The 17805-nt window shown below is 35.4% G+C and overlaps 1 protein-coding gene and 1 non-coding gene across 2 annotated transcripts in view; one reads left to right on the top strand and one right to left on the bottom strand.

Moving 5' to 3' along the window:
* Window positions 1–17256, bottom strand: part of Smp_203530 (uncharacterized protein) — a gene marked incomplete at both ends in the record, with an annotated part of 21409 nt that extends 4153 nt beyond the window's left edge. The window contains 5 exons of the mRNA XM_018788982.1: window positions 4537–4749; window positions 7378–7743; window positions 9990–10154; window positions 14804–15151; window positions 17002–17256. Coding sequence (XP_018654471.1) covers window positions 4537–4749; window positions 7378–7743; window positions 9990–10154; window positions 14804–15151; window positions 17002–17256 — 1347 coding nt within the window. The remainder of the gene's footprint in view (window positions 1–4536; window positions 4750–7377; window positions 7744–9989; window positions 10155–14803; window positions 15152–17001) is intronic.
* Smp_tRNA_00131_Pseudo_TTG.1.1 lies at window positions 14472–14538 on the top strand. The gene has a single exon. It is a non-coding gene (tRNA).
* Window positions 17257–17805: the final 549 nt, after the last annotated feature.

Below are 17805 nucleotides of genomic sequence, written 5' to 3'. Positions count from 1 at the left end.
GTCCCATAATAGGACGAAACGGCCACCCAGTGCTTCTAGGTTTTCCATGGTGATCTAGCTTCAATTGACTCATGATTTCAACTATGAAAATACTAAATTCTCCACAAAACCCCTTCTCATCTATAATATGAATTCATCTTATTACTCTAGGTTCTCATCAACTGCTTACTATCTATAATATTTCTAAATGAAAGTCACCTTGGAAACTGACATACTTATAAACACAGACGTGATTAGAGATAAATACATTTATCATGATGTAGCAAACATTCCAATAAGGTTAATGAAGTCATCAAAATTTTGTTTTAAGTAAATTAGTAAATTGTGAGACGGAAAGTTTCAGAACATCGAACAAGTGATTGGAACTCTCAGTGTTAACAAACATTAGATGATTGTGTAATGAAGTAACCGGAAACAGATTAATAGTAATAAAGATTGCTACGAGTCGAAACCAGTCAATTCTAATCAGTTGCTGTATATAAAGTTATTCGCCAAGGTAGTTTCATTGGTGGAACAGAAAGAAGAGGGAATACGTCCAACTGAAAAAAAACATTCCAAAACGCCTAAGGTCCAGGGGATTAACAGCATTCGGTAATGCAATCTCAAGACATCTCCTTGGTATAGAACATTAAGTGGATACTACTACTGTTTTGTTTTTGAACATATAGATTTGGCTTTAAACGTTTGATCGCTTTAGCTCCCGCAAATTTCAAAAGATTGGAATTCAATTGTGTATTTAGCTCCTTGAAAGACTTTAATGTATCCACTTGATGTTCTATACCAAGGAGATTTCTCGAGATTGCACTACCGAATGCTTTTAATCCCCTTGATCTTAGACGTTTTGGAATACGCCCTCTTCTTTCTGTTCCACCAATGAAACTGTCTTGGCAGATAAATTTGTATACAGCAACTGATTGAAAGTGACTGATTTCAACTCGTAGCAATCTTTATTACTAATAATCTATTTCCGGTTACTTCATTACTCATTCATCTAATGTTTATTAATTCTGTGAGTTTTAGTCACTTGTTCAATGTTCTGAAACTTTCCCTCTCATCTGAAACAAAATTTTGATGACCTTAATAACCTTATTGGAATGTTCGCTACATCATGATAAACGTATTCATCTCTAATCATTTCTGTGTTTATAGGTATGTCAATTTCCAAGATGATTATAGATAGTAAGCAGTTGATGAGAACCTAGCGTAATAAGATCAATTCATATTCATTTGCACCAATCTTTATTTTTACTCTCTTTAAAATGATAATAAAATAAGAACATAAGGAAGAATTCGCACTCCGGATCGCAGAGTAGGAGAGATTTCAGGTTGCCAGTTAAAATATGCTGCAAGCAGTTTATTTTTTTCTACTTTATTTCAATGAAATGCATTCTCTAAATATAGAGGATATTTGTAGGTTATCAGTATTTGATCACTTTGAAACATTGATTTTGTAAATTGGAACTATCGAGTTAGGTATTCTAAAATTAGCCGCAAAGCACTAGGTAGGAATAGTAAATGGATTGATAAGGTAGTGAATTTTTATCGGCTGAGACGGTTAGGACGTGTGTTACGTAAGCTTGACAATCAATTATCTCGATGTGCAATAATGACTGATGTAGTTAGAACAAAGCTGAAGATGACCAAACCTAAATGCAGCCAATGAGAATATTGTCAGTAAGTTTAATCTGTGTTAGTAAGCGCCGAATACCAGCTTGGGGTTCGGGCGGTTGACGCCATTAATATTTAGATATGTTACACAAAATGTCATAAGATCACTCTAACAGCGCAGATCCATACCCCAAGATTCTGGGTTTCAAAACTATGTATTATATTTAATTCCATGAATTAATTCTTTCTTCTCAAATCAACTTTACCATGGCTATAATCTTTACTACGACTAAAATAAAAACTTCTTTTACTACACTAGTATATTCATCTTTCTGATTTTATCTCTCCATCCTGATGTGGAGTATCAATCTGATCGAATGGACATATATATTACAGGTTTTACGTTATTTCCCAGTGTCTTACTGCTGACAAAAGACTATTTTCCTTATTTTCTAAAAAGAATACTTTATGAAGACAAGAAGTAATAAATTTCTCAAGATTAAATGAGTACAGTTTATTTTCATAGTTGAAAGCGTGAGTCAATTGAAGCTAGACCATCATGGAGAACCTGGAAGCACTGGACGGCCGTTTCGTCCTATTATGGGACTCCTCAGCAGTGCGCATTCACGATCCCATACTCGCGAGATTCGAACCCAGTGACCAGTGGAGTTCAAACCACGTCTGTCGTGAAATATCAACTCACTGAAGACAATTGGTGAATGGTGGCTCAACTTCGTGGATCAGTTGAAGTTAGACATTAACACCGTTGGATACCGGCTCAGTGGTCTATCGCTTAAGGGCTCTGGCTCGAGACTGGTAGGTCCTGAGTTCGAATCTCGCGAGTGCGGGATCGCGGGTGCGCACTGCTGAGGAGTCCCATAATAGAACGAAACGGCCTCAAAGCAGTGCTTCCAGGTTTTCCTTGGTGATCTAGCTTCAATTGACTCACGCTTTCAACTATGAAAACACTGAAATCTCCACAAAACCCCCTCTGATAATTAATACAGTTTATTTGCATATCTATTTTCCTACCTATACAAACACTGGGTAAGAAAACTTACAACATCTGAAATATAGAAATGAAATAACTGATGAATAAGGCAAATCGCAATGACTGTATTCATAGCATTATTTATATTTAAACTACTCCAAATTTCGCAACATAGTCTTCGGATAACTCGTTAACCGAGTATATATATATATATATATATATATATATATATATAGTTGTAACGGTTGATTTGTGTAAAGGTCAAAGATACTAAGTTGTTTCGTAAATAAAAATAGGCAGAATAGAGTTTCAACATGTGACCTAGTTGATAAAGGTCAAACACTTCAATCATTAAGATCTTGCACTGAACAGTTTTATGTGCCCATTTATATGTACCACCTGATTGATTTATAAGTTACCAAACTGGTCGAATTGATGATTCGTTTACAGGAATCCATCACTCCCCCCCACACCGAAGGAAAGAAATCTCAGTTGAATATAAATTGGAAGGCAGAAACATAGAGCTATTGACTAATAGATATATCAGTTGATCAGGGTTATCATTTATATGCAAATTATTTTAACGTCGACGGCAATTTATCCGATAATAAAATGAATATTTACTTAGTATTGTTTGTTTGGATCTTCCCATTGATGTTTTTAGGACTGCAACTGGTCAGTCTCTAATTGGCATATCAACGCAAAGATCCAAACAAACAATACTAAGTAAATTTCAACTTCACCCCATCGCACAAGCTAGTGGCTACCAGGACTCAGTGGTCGAGTGGATAACGCGATGGAGTTTGAAGCGAAAGGTAATGGGTTCGAGTCACAGAGTGAACATCAACTCTGAGATGTAGGTACATCCAGCTGACGAGTCCCAAATAGGACGAAACGCGTGTCAAACTGGATTTCACTGCTAGCCACTATCCATCTTTGCTTACCAATAAAATGAATAATTAAGGATAGAGATAAAAGAAACATAATAATCAATAAAGATGCATCCATATTTTGTGTCATATCGAACTAACTGACAGGACGAATATTAGAAGAGTTGAAACTTTCAGAGCTATTTTCTTGAATTGTTATTATTTATCTTCATTGTATAGTTAATAAATAGCTTTATTATCTCATTTCTATATTCCTATTATTGTAAGCTTTGAGTGAATTCATTGACCGTCGTTATCTTTTACTATTCTCTAATTATTGTTAATTAATGATGCTCTGTTTGCTCTGACTTCTGCCACTTATAGTATGATAGTACCTAAATTGTGATTTCTCATTTCAAGTGTATTGTCCTAAGCATTTCGAATTATAATTGAGTTGGGTATAATAGAGAACTAATCTGTTTCCCGTCTATGTCTTCAGATTGGCTACTGAATTAGAATGGGCTAGACGACCAATAAGCATTGAGGCCTTGATTGTTGTTCATTGGTTAGTGGGGAAAAGCGTGAAATAGGACACCTCTCTGACTGGCAATACAATAAGTGATATAGAATAGAGATCTCTAGTCGTAGCAAATCAGTGTTTTCCCAAAATATAATACTAACATGTAGCATAAAACAGCATTTACTACTAAAGATAAACATTTTATAAAGTCGAAATGTCATATTGATAATTCAACTCTGTCTAGAGGATAAGTGTTCGCGCGCGAGATCGAAGGTTTTGGGTTCTCATTACGCGTGCGAGATCGTGTTTGCGCATTGCTCACCAGTTCCATACTAGGACGAAGCGGCTCTCCAGTCCTTTCAGGTTTTCAATGGTGATCTAACATTGATTCATTCATAAAAACAATCTCAACTTAATAATCTAAACAACTCTATAATGATGATTTACAATTCATTTCCAAAAAGAGAAGCCAACCAACCATTAGAGAACATGATTAAAAAGTATACAAATGTTAATCTAAACACTAATTAGTCGTATGCAAAACTTACCTCTTTAACATCTTGTTGTGTTGACAATAGGGCTGAACGGATAGCATAATAATGCGTCACTAAAAGCATACGTTCAAATAATTTTATAATTTCTGGTTGTATATCAGATTTGGTTTGTTTAAGATTTTGGTTTAAATCAAATAAGATATCACGTAATGTTGACCATGTTGGATAAGCATCTGATCCGTATAGACCACGTTGACTTGTTATACCCTAAAAAAAGACGCCATTACACTATATTTAAGAGCTTTTTAAATTAAATTAGTGTAGGATAGATCATAATTATTGTCCGTAGTGGCTTTTTGGAGACCTTTATATGTTTGATAATTAATCACTATTACAAAGTAGGTCAAATAATGTCTTTTCTCATGATCAAGATTAGCGTTATCCAGTAGTAAGTAATTGTCAGAGTAACATCGAGAAACATGATAAATACATTATCAGTTCTTAGATGTCTTGAAGGTAACAGCGTTTGACTTAGATTAAAATCCTTAAATGATCGTTTGAATAGCTTGTTTATATGAATTTTTCTGAACTCTCAGGACTCTTGAAGTAAAACTGACAGCTTTTAAAAATATCGTTTAATGATGCTATACATACTGCGTTTAAGAAGTAAGTAGTTGGAGATTACAGATCGATATCAATATGGTGCATCGTTTTTATATCTCTATATAGAACTATCCCAGTTCGGACAACACAGGTAACTTTCAACTGGTATCCAGTATAGAAATATTTTCCTACCTGTTGTTATTTGTACTGAGAATGATTTGGGGGCATGTTCTAAAGCCAGTGTGAGTTCAGAACTATTACGACTACCAGATATCATATTAATGATAATAATGGTAATGATAATATAATGACACTTCAGGGATTAATGGAGATTTTAAAGGAGAGTGTCCCTAGAGACGTTTCCATATTTTGGAATATGCAAATATGTAGGAAGTAATACTTATTATATTACTATGCAGCAGTTCGTTCCATTCTACTGTATGGCAGTGAAACATGACCGGTAAGAGTAGAGGATATTCGTAGGCTATTAGTATTCGATCATAGGTGTCTTCGAAGCATTGCTCGTATATCCTGGGACCACCGAGTAAGTAATGCAGTCGTCAGGAAACGGGTACTAGGTAAAGATGGCAAATCGATTGATGAAGTAGTGAAACTTCACCAGTTGAGATGGCTGGGACACGTGTTACGTATGCCCAACCTTCGACTGCCCCGACCTGCAATGTTTTATGATGTAGGAGTAGGTTGGAAGAAAGCTAGGGGTGGCCAAACCAAAACGTGGCACAAGTCCATGAAGTCACTGACAAGTGGATTGAGCCATGTTAGTAAGTGTAGACTACTGGTTGGGATTCGCGAGATGATAGCAATCGATGGTTAGAGACCCTGAATGACATGGCTCAAAATCGTTTGCAATGGTGAAGGTGCATCCACTCTTTGTGTTCTACCAAATTCTAATCTTCTGAATTCTTCATGTGTCTATCTTTTTTCTCTTTTCAAATTTATTTCAATGGATTATGCTTCTTGAATAACATCTTCAAACCCTAATCTTTCACATAATGCTTATATTCTTACTACTTCTACCACTATGGGATTTGAATCGACAACTTCATCTCTGTGTTAATGTGGTATGGTAACTCGAACTGATGTACGTACGTACGTACGAAGTTCTATGTTGTGACTGACTGACTTATTATATACTGTTTACATAACATGTGTTGATAGTTTTTTAATCACTGAACACAACTGTACGAAAAATTAGTCACTTAAGAAATAATAAAAATAACATTATATGTACCTAGTATTAGTAGCTGTTCTGTAACTCAAGTTCATAATAACTAACCTTTGAATCCACAGATATATGTAGGATGAGTCTTATTGAAACTCCTTAATTTGGTTAAGTGAATAAACACACTTAGATGCTTTGTATGTTTATTACTAAAAAACAATATGGACCCACTCCCACTCAGAATGATGGATTTTCAAATAGAATTTCATTAGTTAGTTCACAGAAAATTTAAGACTTCGGACCAATTTATATTGGGACAAGTTACCATAACTTTACACTAATAAACCGAGTCTGAAATTAAATAAACTACCATATTTCAGCTTTACTTTAACTATACATCTTCATAATATCCCTAATAAAAGTGAGTAAACTATAAACTCCATCGAGGCTAGATTATTACTCATACTCAACTGTGTGCGAACTACTGCAAATGAGTGGATTTGACACATGGTTAAAATGTTTGCCAACATATTCCTGTTTATATCAATCAGATGACCTAAAGATCCATATGAGAAGTAAAAAATTTCATTTAGCTTTTAGCAACAAAGCATCCTATTCAGGTATAGTATTTTCTCTTTGTCTACTTAGATTTGTCAAATGTTATAAATTGAACCTACCATACTTATAACAAGTCAACTATCATTTAGTACAGTTTACTTGTTGAACCAACCAAATTTTCTTCTCACTTCAAATCAACAACTATTTCAATAGTTGTATTTATGAGTCGATCTAAGCTAGACTACCATTAGAAACCTAGAAGTACTAGAAGGCCGCTTCGCCCTAGTATAAGACTCCTCTCACCAGGGTGCATCCACGATCTCGTACTCGGGACTCGAACTCATGACGTTTGAACGAACACTTGATCTTTAGATCACTGAGTTGGCATCCAACGGTGTTAACGTCTAACTTCTATTTCCGCCTTGAAATAAATCACTAATTGGTTTTCTTTCAGGATATATATCATTTTCAAACTGACTTGATCTTCATATATTTCAAATTGTTAACTTATCTTTTCCGTTATGAGTTATGATTGTATTTAATTGACTTACTTGAAATATACGTTTATAAATATTGAAATTTTGTTTATATGCTGGTGTACCATATTTTTTATATAATAACATAACATCGTAAACACGTGAGTCTTTGATTAAATTAGCGGCATACGCAGCAACATATTTATGTAAACGTTGATATTCTTTTAAAACGTTTGATGATGATGACAATGTAGTGGTAATATTTCCATTACTGGCATTATTATTATTATCCTTAATACCGTGACCATTAGCGCTTTGTTTTGCTTCATGTAATAATTGTTCCACTGTAGATAAACACTTTTCCCATTTACCTTGTTCTGCATACATATCCAAAGCTGAATTTATATCAACACTAGCTAATGTATCTGCTTGTCCCTTTATCTGTATAAAAAAAAGAGGCATGAAGAGGTTTTAAGTATCTGACTGATCAGAAATATGAGAGGTTAACTCAATCAGTCAGTCAGCTACAACGTAGGACCAGGCACATATATGCATCGGTCCAAGTTGCCATACCTCGTTAGCACAACAAGATGAACACCGGATTCATAGAAGTAATTAATTTAGTGGTGGTAGTATATAAAGAAAGGTTGTATATAAGGATATAGTACAGGAAGGAAGAGAGATATGAATCAATTTTAATCTCATAGTTTAAGGGAAGATAAAGAGTGTATACACATACGCCATTGTGATCGATTCTGAGCCATGTCACCTAGAGTCTCCAACCATTGGTTACGATAGTCACGCGGACCCCAACCAGGTAGTCTGTATCTGCCAACATGGCTCAGGCTAGAAGTTAGTGACTTCAAACACTGATGCCATGTTTTGGTTTGACCGCCCCTAACTCTCTTCCAACCATCCCCAATACTAGTCATCATAGCGCGTCGTGGTAATCGGTGTTCAGGCATACGTAACTCAATGGATTCGAAGAAGAGATGAAAAACGCATAGGTCGTAATAACAAATAAATCATAATCAAAGATGGATAGTGGATGGCAGTGGAATTCAGTTTGACGCGCGTTTCGTCCTATTTGGGACTCGTCAGCTGGATGTACCTACATCTCAGAGTTGATGTTCACTCTGTGACTCGAGCCCAATACCTTTCGCTTCAAACTCCATCGCGTTATCCACTCAGCTACTGAGTCCTGACAGTTACTTGCTTGTGCGATGGGGTGAAGTTTGAATTCACTTAGTATTATTTGCTCGAATCTTCCGATTGATGCTTAGGACTGCAACTGGTCAGTCTCCCATTGACATATGTGCATACTGTGCGTATTGCCTCAATATTGCCTTGATTCGCAAGCATTATAAGCAAAGATAGATAGTGGCTAGCAGTGGAATCCATGACCAGTTGTAGTCCTAAGTATCAATGGGTAGATTCAAACAAACAATACTAAGTAAATAATAATAACTTTTCTCTAATGTTTAAATCATTGTACGACCTTCTTTTGTATTAAGTATATACAAAATGAAATGAAAAGCTCATATTCGTTACTTTTATAAAAACTAGTCTGAACTGTTCATATAAATTGGTTGTTTGGATTTTCCCATAGTTGGTTAGGACTGCAAATGATCAATCGCTTATTGACATATGTGCATCCTGTGTGGAATGCTTCGATATTACCAGTAAGTCATAAGGATTTTAAATAGAGATCAATGGTGGCTAGCAGCAAAATCCAGGACGCGCAATTCGTTCTATGTTGGCCTTGTTATCTAAATGTACATGCATCTCATAGTTAATATACGCACCAGGACTCGAACTTCATCTAACCTACTTATATTATTAAAAATTACTTGCCAGCAGTAGGTCTATAAAGAGAGAACTAGTCTAGAAAGTTTATTTATTTATTAAATATGATCAGTATCTAAAACAAAACTCAGCACTATGTTTAGTAACTTGAAACAAGATTCATTTTGATAGTCAGATTCCGATCACTATTTTTATTTTATTTAAACACATAAATATTGGTACAAGGAAGCACCAGATATATATGCGCCGCACAAATCTCATTCGATTTGCGTGAGGGCTGTGATACTGCTCAGATGCCCAAAACTGAAGCAGATGGTTTTCTTAGGGGGCCACACTCGGAGCCTTTGACCTAAAGATCTGATCCACAAGGCAGTGGAGCATCGTGAGGAGATGCAGTCCCATGATAGCCGGTGACCAACGACTGATTCATACGCCATTTGTTTCCTCATGATACTGGAGTCCATGTGCACCATTGGTTTGGAATGAGGGTTTTCCAACTCCCCTTGGTGGACTCGCAGTGTCCACCAACCCGGTTAAAGCGCCGGGTATTCACTTTTCGTCCTTTCGATCACTATTTAAGATCACCGAACACAACATTAGTTACGGAGAAGTGAGGAATTAGCGTAAACAATTTCTTTCTATATACATACCACAATGACTCAACTCACAAGTTAGTTAGTACCATGGTTAGCAATTTATTGTTCTTTTATTGATTCATTGTTGAAAAACTCCTAATCATTATTAAGTAAGTGTTCTTACTTCGAATTTGACTGGGTTAATAGGTTACATACATTGTGAATTCTAACTAATATCTGCAACCTTCAGTTAAAAAACAATATTATTTGAACTATGATCGAGAGATGATATTGCTAATAACTTACTTTTAATGCTTCTTTATATTTTGCTTCAACATATGCTTCTAAACGTGGTTCTAATTCACGTGCTACACATTTAGCTTTTGACCAATTCTCTCCAGCAATAAATGCATCAATAGCTTTGTGTATTTTATCAATACTTAAAAGTAATTCACCAGCTAAAGTATGGCGCTAAAATTTTGTAAACAAAAAAAATGAAAATGAAGATTAGATTGAATTATTTTGTAATGGATCAGAGGGGATTTTGTGGAGATTTCAGTATTTTCATAGTTAAAATTATGAGTTAATTAAAGCTAGACCACTATGGAAAACCTGGAAGAACTGAACAGCCGTTTCGTCCTTTTATGGGACTCCTCAGCAGTGCGCATCCACGATCCCGCACTCATGAAATTCGAACCCAGGACCTACCGGTCTCGCCCCAGAGCACTTAACCGATAGACCACTAAGCCGGCATCCAATTTTGTAATGGTTTGGTTTATCTCGTTTTTGATAATTTGACTGAAATTTGATTAATCTTTGTTGGTATATGTGCATCGTGTACTGATTGCTTCTGTATAGTAATCATGATACAATTCTATATAAAAATAGATGGAATATGGCTAGCAGTTAAAATTAAGACGCACTTTTCATCCCATGTAGGACTCATCAGTTGAATGTACCTATAGAGTACCGTTGAACGAGTGAATGACATCATGGACTCAGCAGCTAAATGAATCATACGTTGAAGTCTAAAGTGAAAAGTATTGAGTTCAAGTCATGAAGTAAACATCAGCTCGGATCCGGATACATCCAGCCGATGTGTCCTAAACAGGACGAGAGATGTATCTTGGATTCCCGTACTAGCCACATCCTGTCTATTCTAGGAAGACTATAGTTATTTAATGATAAGGTATGAATATGTTATGAATTATCATAATACTAATGGTGTGAATTAGCAGCTTTTTCAAATAGCCTTCGAACATCGTTTTGCGCAGGTATGTAGTATCATTACGTCCATTGCACTCAAAAGAATGTGGCACAAAACTGAGTTCATAAACGCATACTTAGTAAATGGGTTACAAGTTTATCTAGTTAAAATTTTGGCCATGCAGTATTTAGTAAATTGGCCTCATATAAGATGATTGACTAATTCATTGATAATTTCTTTTTTTTTGAAGTTGTTAAAACCATCCAGTCTACTGATATAAAAAAGTAGTATATTCTGTTTGTAGTGTATCATCTAGTCTACGATGGCCAAACAAACCTATATTTGTCTTTCTTATTACTTAGTCATGTATTTTTTTTGAATAATATATCTGGTAAGCATAGATCATATCCATGGGATTCATGCAAATATTACAATGCATGAATTAAGGTCGATTACAATGATGTATATACATTTACTTTTTGTCTGTCTGTAGATCCTCAGTTAAAATTTATTATATTGCACAAATTTACACTTTCTTGTCAAATTATTTTCACTATGATTAGTATTTTTTTATTACCAGTGATACAAAAACTTGTGCTACTTCGGTGTTGACCGCGTCTTGACCGCTTCACTTATCTTGGAAGTCTTATCAGCCCTTGTGGTCTGGTGTGTGACGAAATCTCAGAACGGATACAAAAGGCTTGTCTAGCTTTCGCCAACTTGCGTAATTTATGACGTAGGCGAGATATCCGTCTACTAACCAAAGGACGGGTTTACTGTGCAGCAGTTCGTTCCGTTCTACTGTATGGCAGTGAAACATGGCCGATAAGAGTAAAGGATATTTGTAGGCTATTAGTATTCGATCATAGGTGTTTTCGATGTATTGCTCGTATATCCTGGGACCACCGAGTAAGTAATTCAGTTGTTAGGATACGGGTACTAGGTAAGGATGTCAAATCGATTGATGAAGTAGTGAAACTTCACCAGTTGAGATGGCTGGGACACGTGTTACGTATGCCCAACCTTCGACTGCCCCGACCTGCAATGTTTTATGATGTAGGAGTAGGTTGGAAGAAAGCTAAGGGCGGCCAGACCAAAACGTGGTACAAATCCATGAAGTCACTGACAAGTGGATTGAGCCATGTTGGTAAGTGTAGACTACTGGTTGGGATTCGCGAGATGATAGCAATCGATGGTTAGAGACCCTGAATGACATGGCTCAAAATCGTTTGCAATGGTGAAGGTGCATCCACTCTTTGTGTTCTACCAAATTCTAATCTTCTGAATTCTTCATGTGTCTATCTTTTTTCTCTTTTCAAATTTATTTCAATGGATTATGCTTCTTGAATAACATCTTCAAACCCTAATCTTTCACATAATGCTTATACTCTTACTACTTCTACCACTATGAGATTTGAATCGACAACTGCATCTGTGTGTTAATGTGGTATGGCAACTGGAACTGATGTACGTGCGTACGAAGTTCTATATTATGATTGACTGACTGCTACTTCGGTGTTCATCGTGTTGATTTCACCTTGTCGTACTGATGTGATGTAGCAATTCGATGTTGCTTTTTACTGACTGTCTAGATGAATATTGTGAATAACATTAATAGTTTGACATTTAAATTATGTATTGCAGAGAGTTCACCATTACCAAAACGCTCACAGTTTATATTCATTTGGTTTTACTAAAAGAACATTTGGTTTATTGCGAATACTTTTGAATATTTCATTTTACCATCAGTTAAACTATTTTGATAGTCAACTTCTAACGATATCATTAACAAATCAATCAAAAGCACCATATATGTTGTTAGACTTCAACAAATATATTATCATTGATGAATCTTAGATCTTATCTGCTGACGGACTAGTACATATTTTATTGATTAACAGTGACAAAAAGTGCAAATTTTTCCTTTATGTAAATTGATAATGAAAGAACATACTGGCAAGATTGCATAAGAAGAAACAACCAGTATTCTGAGTAGATTTGATACAATCTATTCATGAGTAATTTCTATACTCTTTCCTAAACTGATTAGACTATTCCAAAAATTCTTTCTTATTTTAGCCTTTAGAATGGCTTAAATATAGATTTTAACTTTGATTATATAAACAAATATATTAGATATACAAGAACTATCGTCTAAATTAAAGCGAATAGTTTCACAGTATTTGGGCGCCGAGTGTTTGTAAGACATTAAATAGGAATAATATGTATTTGTAAAGTCTCAGCGAATGAATTTGAAGTAAATCCAAAGTTTCGCCTGGCAATCTGGTCCAAGAGAGATGAAACGTTGGATTTAATTCAAATTTATTCGATGAGATTTTACAAATATATTATTCCTATTAAATATATTAGATTATGAATGTAAGAAATAACCTTGAATTAAAATCTCCTGTTGTACTTATTGGATAACAGGAATATTAAAAGTTAGAAATTCAATCAAGTATTTAGTGTCATTTACATACCATTCACATTTTTTAAATAGTTGAATTCATAAGTCAATTAAAATTAGACCACCATTGAAAACCTGAAAGTACTGGACGGCCACTTCGTCCTAGTATAGGACTCATCAGAAGTACGCACCCACGATCCTGTATGCGGAACTTGAATCCAGGACCTCCGGTTTCGCACGCGAACACTTAGCCTCCAAACTCCTGAACTGGCATCCAACAGTGTTAATGTCTAACTTCAATCGGTCCATTGTTTTTCGCAACCATTCATCCATTATCTGAAGTAGATACCTATTTCTACTCGACACAGATTGAACTCAGCTGGTTACGGCTTCTCACTAGAACTTCAGGAAATCCAAGTTGAAGCTAGTCACTAGTGAACACATGATGATTATTATTAGAATCGGGTTTTGTAGAAATTGTACTAGTTTTTACTTTAAATATCATCAATTTTATCTAATGTGAATAATCATTCAACAACTTATTTCGACCGCCCAATATTTACAATTATTATTCTATAGATTCAAATAAATCAGTATAAATAAGGGTGAAACTATAATTTGTGGGCGAACCAATCAAATTTAAGATAAATGAATTTTAGGTTCTGGTTCAAAATTCATTCATTCAACTGGCTAGATAGCATTTTGATATTATAGTTAATATGAGTTCGTGATGAAAACTTCAACTCTAATTCATAACCCCAACTAATTTATAACGCACTTTAGATACTAGTAGGTTGATGAATTTTCTGAAAGTCACATTAGTGTCCATCAAAAGTCGTCCATAAATTATAGTCTTATTCAAATATTCAATAATATTAAGCAAAGATGAATAGTGGCTAGCAGTGGGAAGTCCAGTTTGACGCGCGTTTCGTCCTATTTGGGACTCGATAGCTGAATGTACCTGCATCTCAGAGTTGATGTTCACTCTGTGACTCCAACCAAGTACCTTTCGCTTCAAACGCCATCGCGTTATCTACTCCATCACTGAGTCCTGATAGACACTTGCTTGCGCAATGGGGTAAAGTTTAAATTCACTTGCTATTGTTTGTTTGAATCTTCCCATTGATGTTTAGGACTGCAATTAATTATTGCACAAGCAAAAGGCTATCAGGACTCAGTGGTCGAGTGGATAACGCAATGGCGTTTGAAGCGAAAGGTACTGGGTTCGAGTCCCAGAATGAACATCAACTCTGAGATGCAGGTACATCCAGCTGACGAGTCCCAAATAGGACGAAACGCGCGTCAAACTGGATTCCACTGTTAGCCACTATCTATCTTTTCTTGTCATGCTTGTGAATTAAGGTTATATTGAGGCAATAGGCACAGTATGCACATATGCTAATTAGAGACTGACCAGTTACAGTCCTAAAAACATCAATGGGAAGATTTAAACGAACAATAATAAAAAGTGAATTTAATCAATAATATTCATTATAAATTACTTACTTCAATGGATGCTAAACGTGAAGCTACTAATTCAGTAACTTTAACTGAACTTTCAGTTGGTAAAAATTTCACTGCTAAATTAGTAGCATGTAACCATGCATGTTCACATAATTCTGGTGTAATTGAATCATTTGTATTAGGTGTAATTTTTAAATAAGATTCAACTGCACGTAAATATTCACCATTGGATTCATAATTTTTTGCTTGTAAAAAGTAATTATTTGTAATTGAATTTGTTAATTCATTCATTGTTGAAACGGATGTCTTACGATGATCAGTAGATTGTTTACGATTGGATAATCTTTGTCCACCCGTGATTGTATGCATTCTTTCTTCGCGTAGTTCTTCCTGTTTGAGTTTAAAATGTATTATTATTATTAAATATGAAGAGTATATAATTCCCACATTCAAATCTACCTAGATTTTTTCGTATCAAACTTCTAAGAAAAATAGCCGAAGCTCTGACCATCCATGAGCTTAAACCGGAACTATGAGTACAAAAGAAGTACGTCTTATCATTATCGTTACCATGGCCTTAGTATTATTATTATTACCATTCTATTATTATTATTATCAGAAGGGGTTTTGTAGAGATTTCAGTATTTTTCAAAGTTGAAATCGTGAGTTAATTGAAGCTAGACCACCATAGAAAATCTGGAAGTACTGGACGGTCGTTTCGTCCTAGTATGGGACTCCTCAGCAGTGCGCATCCACGATCCCGCACTCACGAGATTCGAACCCAAGAGATCCCTTCGCTGAACTTCGTGTTTTAAATATGGAAAGCTATCATTTCAAACAATATGTAAATTTGATGCCTAAAACTTAACTGGTATTCTATAATGAGAAATCACGTTTTCAATAAGAGCTGTATCTGTTTATCATCTACTTCTCTACTCACACATTTTATGTATTTACACTACGCTACTTATTATAACTAGTCAGTAGTTTAGACATTCTTCATATATTTTAATGACTTAGTTTCTTTGACGTGTATCATATCTTTGAAACAATAAACCTTATATTCTATTCATTTGTACTTTTATTTTGATGGTGAAATGGTCTTTTTTTAAAATAATTTTTGCGGTATCGTTTTTATTCCATCATGTGATCTTTCTGACCTCTACTCTTAGAATTTCAGTTTATTTTGCACATTTGGCCTAATATCAAAATACACTGCTGAATCTATTTCATTTCATAACTGATATTCTGGCTTGATGAAACAGTGTTGTATGCTTTGTTTTCAGTAAGTATTTTGGCTTAACTTCTGAACTTTCATTTGAGGAACACAACTTCTCCTGAATATGTCCCTTATTGTTAGATAAGCATAGAGACCAGTTAATCGAGGAATCTGTTACTTCACACATACAATGGAAATGGTATTCCGAAAAAACAAATTGGTGATCGTATGCAAATCTACTTAAAAATCCATACACAACAGAAGTGCTTATTCACTGATGAATCAATTATAACAAGAGTTCTCATTAAAATAAAACCCCTACAAACAAACAAGAATTTAATCCTGATTGATCTATCCTTAATGAATTCGCGTCAATTCGCGTCAAGACGAGTAGGCATTTATACATTGTTGATAAGTCTTCCAAAAGAACATACGATCCTGTTTCCTAGCTGCGCCTAATAAGCTCAGATAAGATCTACGCGGAAACTTGGACACAAGAGAAGAAGCAAGAATTGGGAAAAGAACGTTTTACTCTAAGGACACTTTACGCACAGAAAGACGATGGTATTTATGAAGATACACACGATCTTGGGATTCTGGAAGTTTCTGAACTATACAAAATATGACAGCATTAAAGGTAAACATCCAATCAGAAACATGACGCATGACTTTAATTTATAGATGTTTTGAGAAGCTTTTATACTACGCTGATCAGATAAAATGATTCCTCGAGTTTTCTGGACCCCGAAGAATACTTTGGAACTCCACAACAATTGTGTGCTTGAGTATTGTTTTGCTCTTTCTGTTTTGATGTTTTATAATTGAAGCGCTTAAATTAATATTTAAGGCTACCTCTTATCAATCCACTTATTAAGTGACTGATAGTGCTATATTTTGTATTCTATGACAACATAAAAATCACCATTTCAAACCTGACTATCCTGTGTTACTAATATACAAATTAGCCGAAACCCTTCAGCTCTAAAAAACATTAATTACCAATGAACTAATATAAACTCGCCTTTAGCTCTTCAGCTCGATTAGGCAAATAAGTTTCAGCTACCCGTATCGCTTCTTCCCACATACCCGCCTCACGATATACGCGTACTGCCATGTCAGGACGTTGAGCTCTTAAGAGAAGTGCTTCAGCTTGAGCAAATTCTTTTTCTCCAAATGCTAATCTAGCTTGTCCAAGCAACACATCATTTATACTATCTGGATCATGTACACTAGCAACACGTGCAGCTGAATCCCAGTCTTGATTGTGAACATACATAAGTACTGCTTCTCTAGGTTTGCCTGCCTAATAAATAGATAAAGTTATGAAAATTGAATTACATTACAACACAGATCTATGAAAGAAGAACATTGGTTATAATAAATTCTCATCAGTTTCTATAGTTGTAGGTTCGAATTAATAATGCAAAAGAGTGATCAGTTTTATGTTAAATAAGTGCTTTAAAATTACAATACAGAGATTTAGGTTGGATTTATGTAACGTGATTTTGTTTTACAAACTGTTACTAGGCCCTCAAATGCCATGGTATGGCCGAGAGTGGGGAAAGTCACCTCTATCTCTCGAAATGCTCTCATATGGCCACGCGTTTATAGCCTCTGCCAGTGAAGTCCTACTCACTGCCTTCTCGTGGCATCACTATTGTTTACGAAATTGAGAGGATGAAAAGCAAATGTCCGGCGCATTAACCAGGTTGGTGGACACGGAAAGTCCAGCTAGGGGAGTTGGAAAACTCTGATTCCAAACCAATGGTGCACATGGGCTCCAGTACCCTGAGGGGACGAATGGCGTATGAATCAATCGTTGGTC

This window comes from Schistosoma mansoni, chromosome W (assembly GCF_000237925.1).
Source record: "Schistosoma mansoni strain Puerto Rico chromosome W, complete genome".
NCBI lineage: Eukaryota > Metazoa > Platyhelminthes > Trematoda > Strigeidida > Schistosomatidae > Schistosoma > Schistosoma mansoni.
Note: the sequence above shows the minus strand (reverse complement) of the source record. Positions and strands in the feature narration are given on the sequence as shown.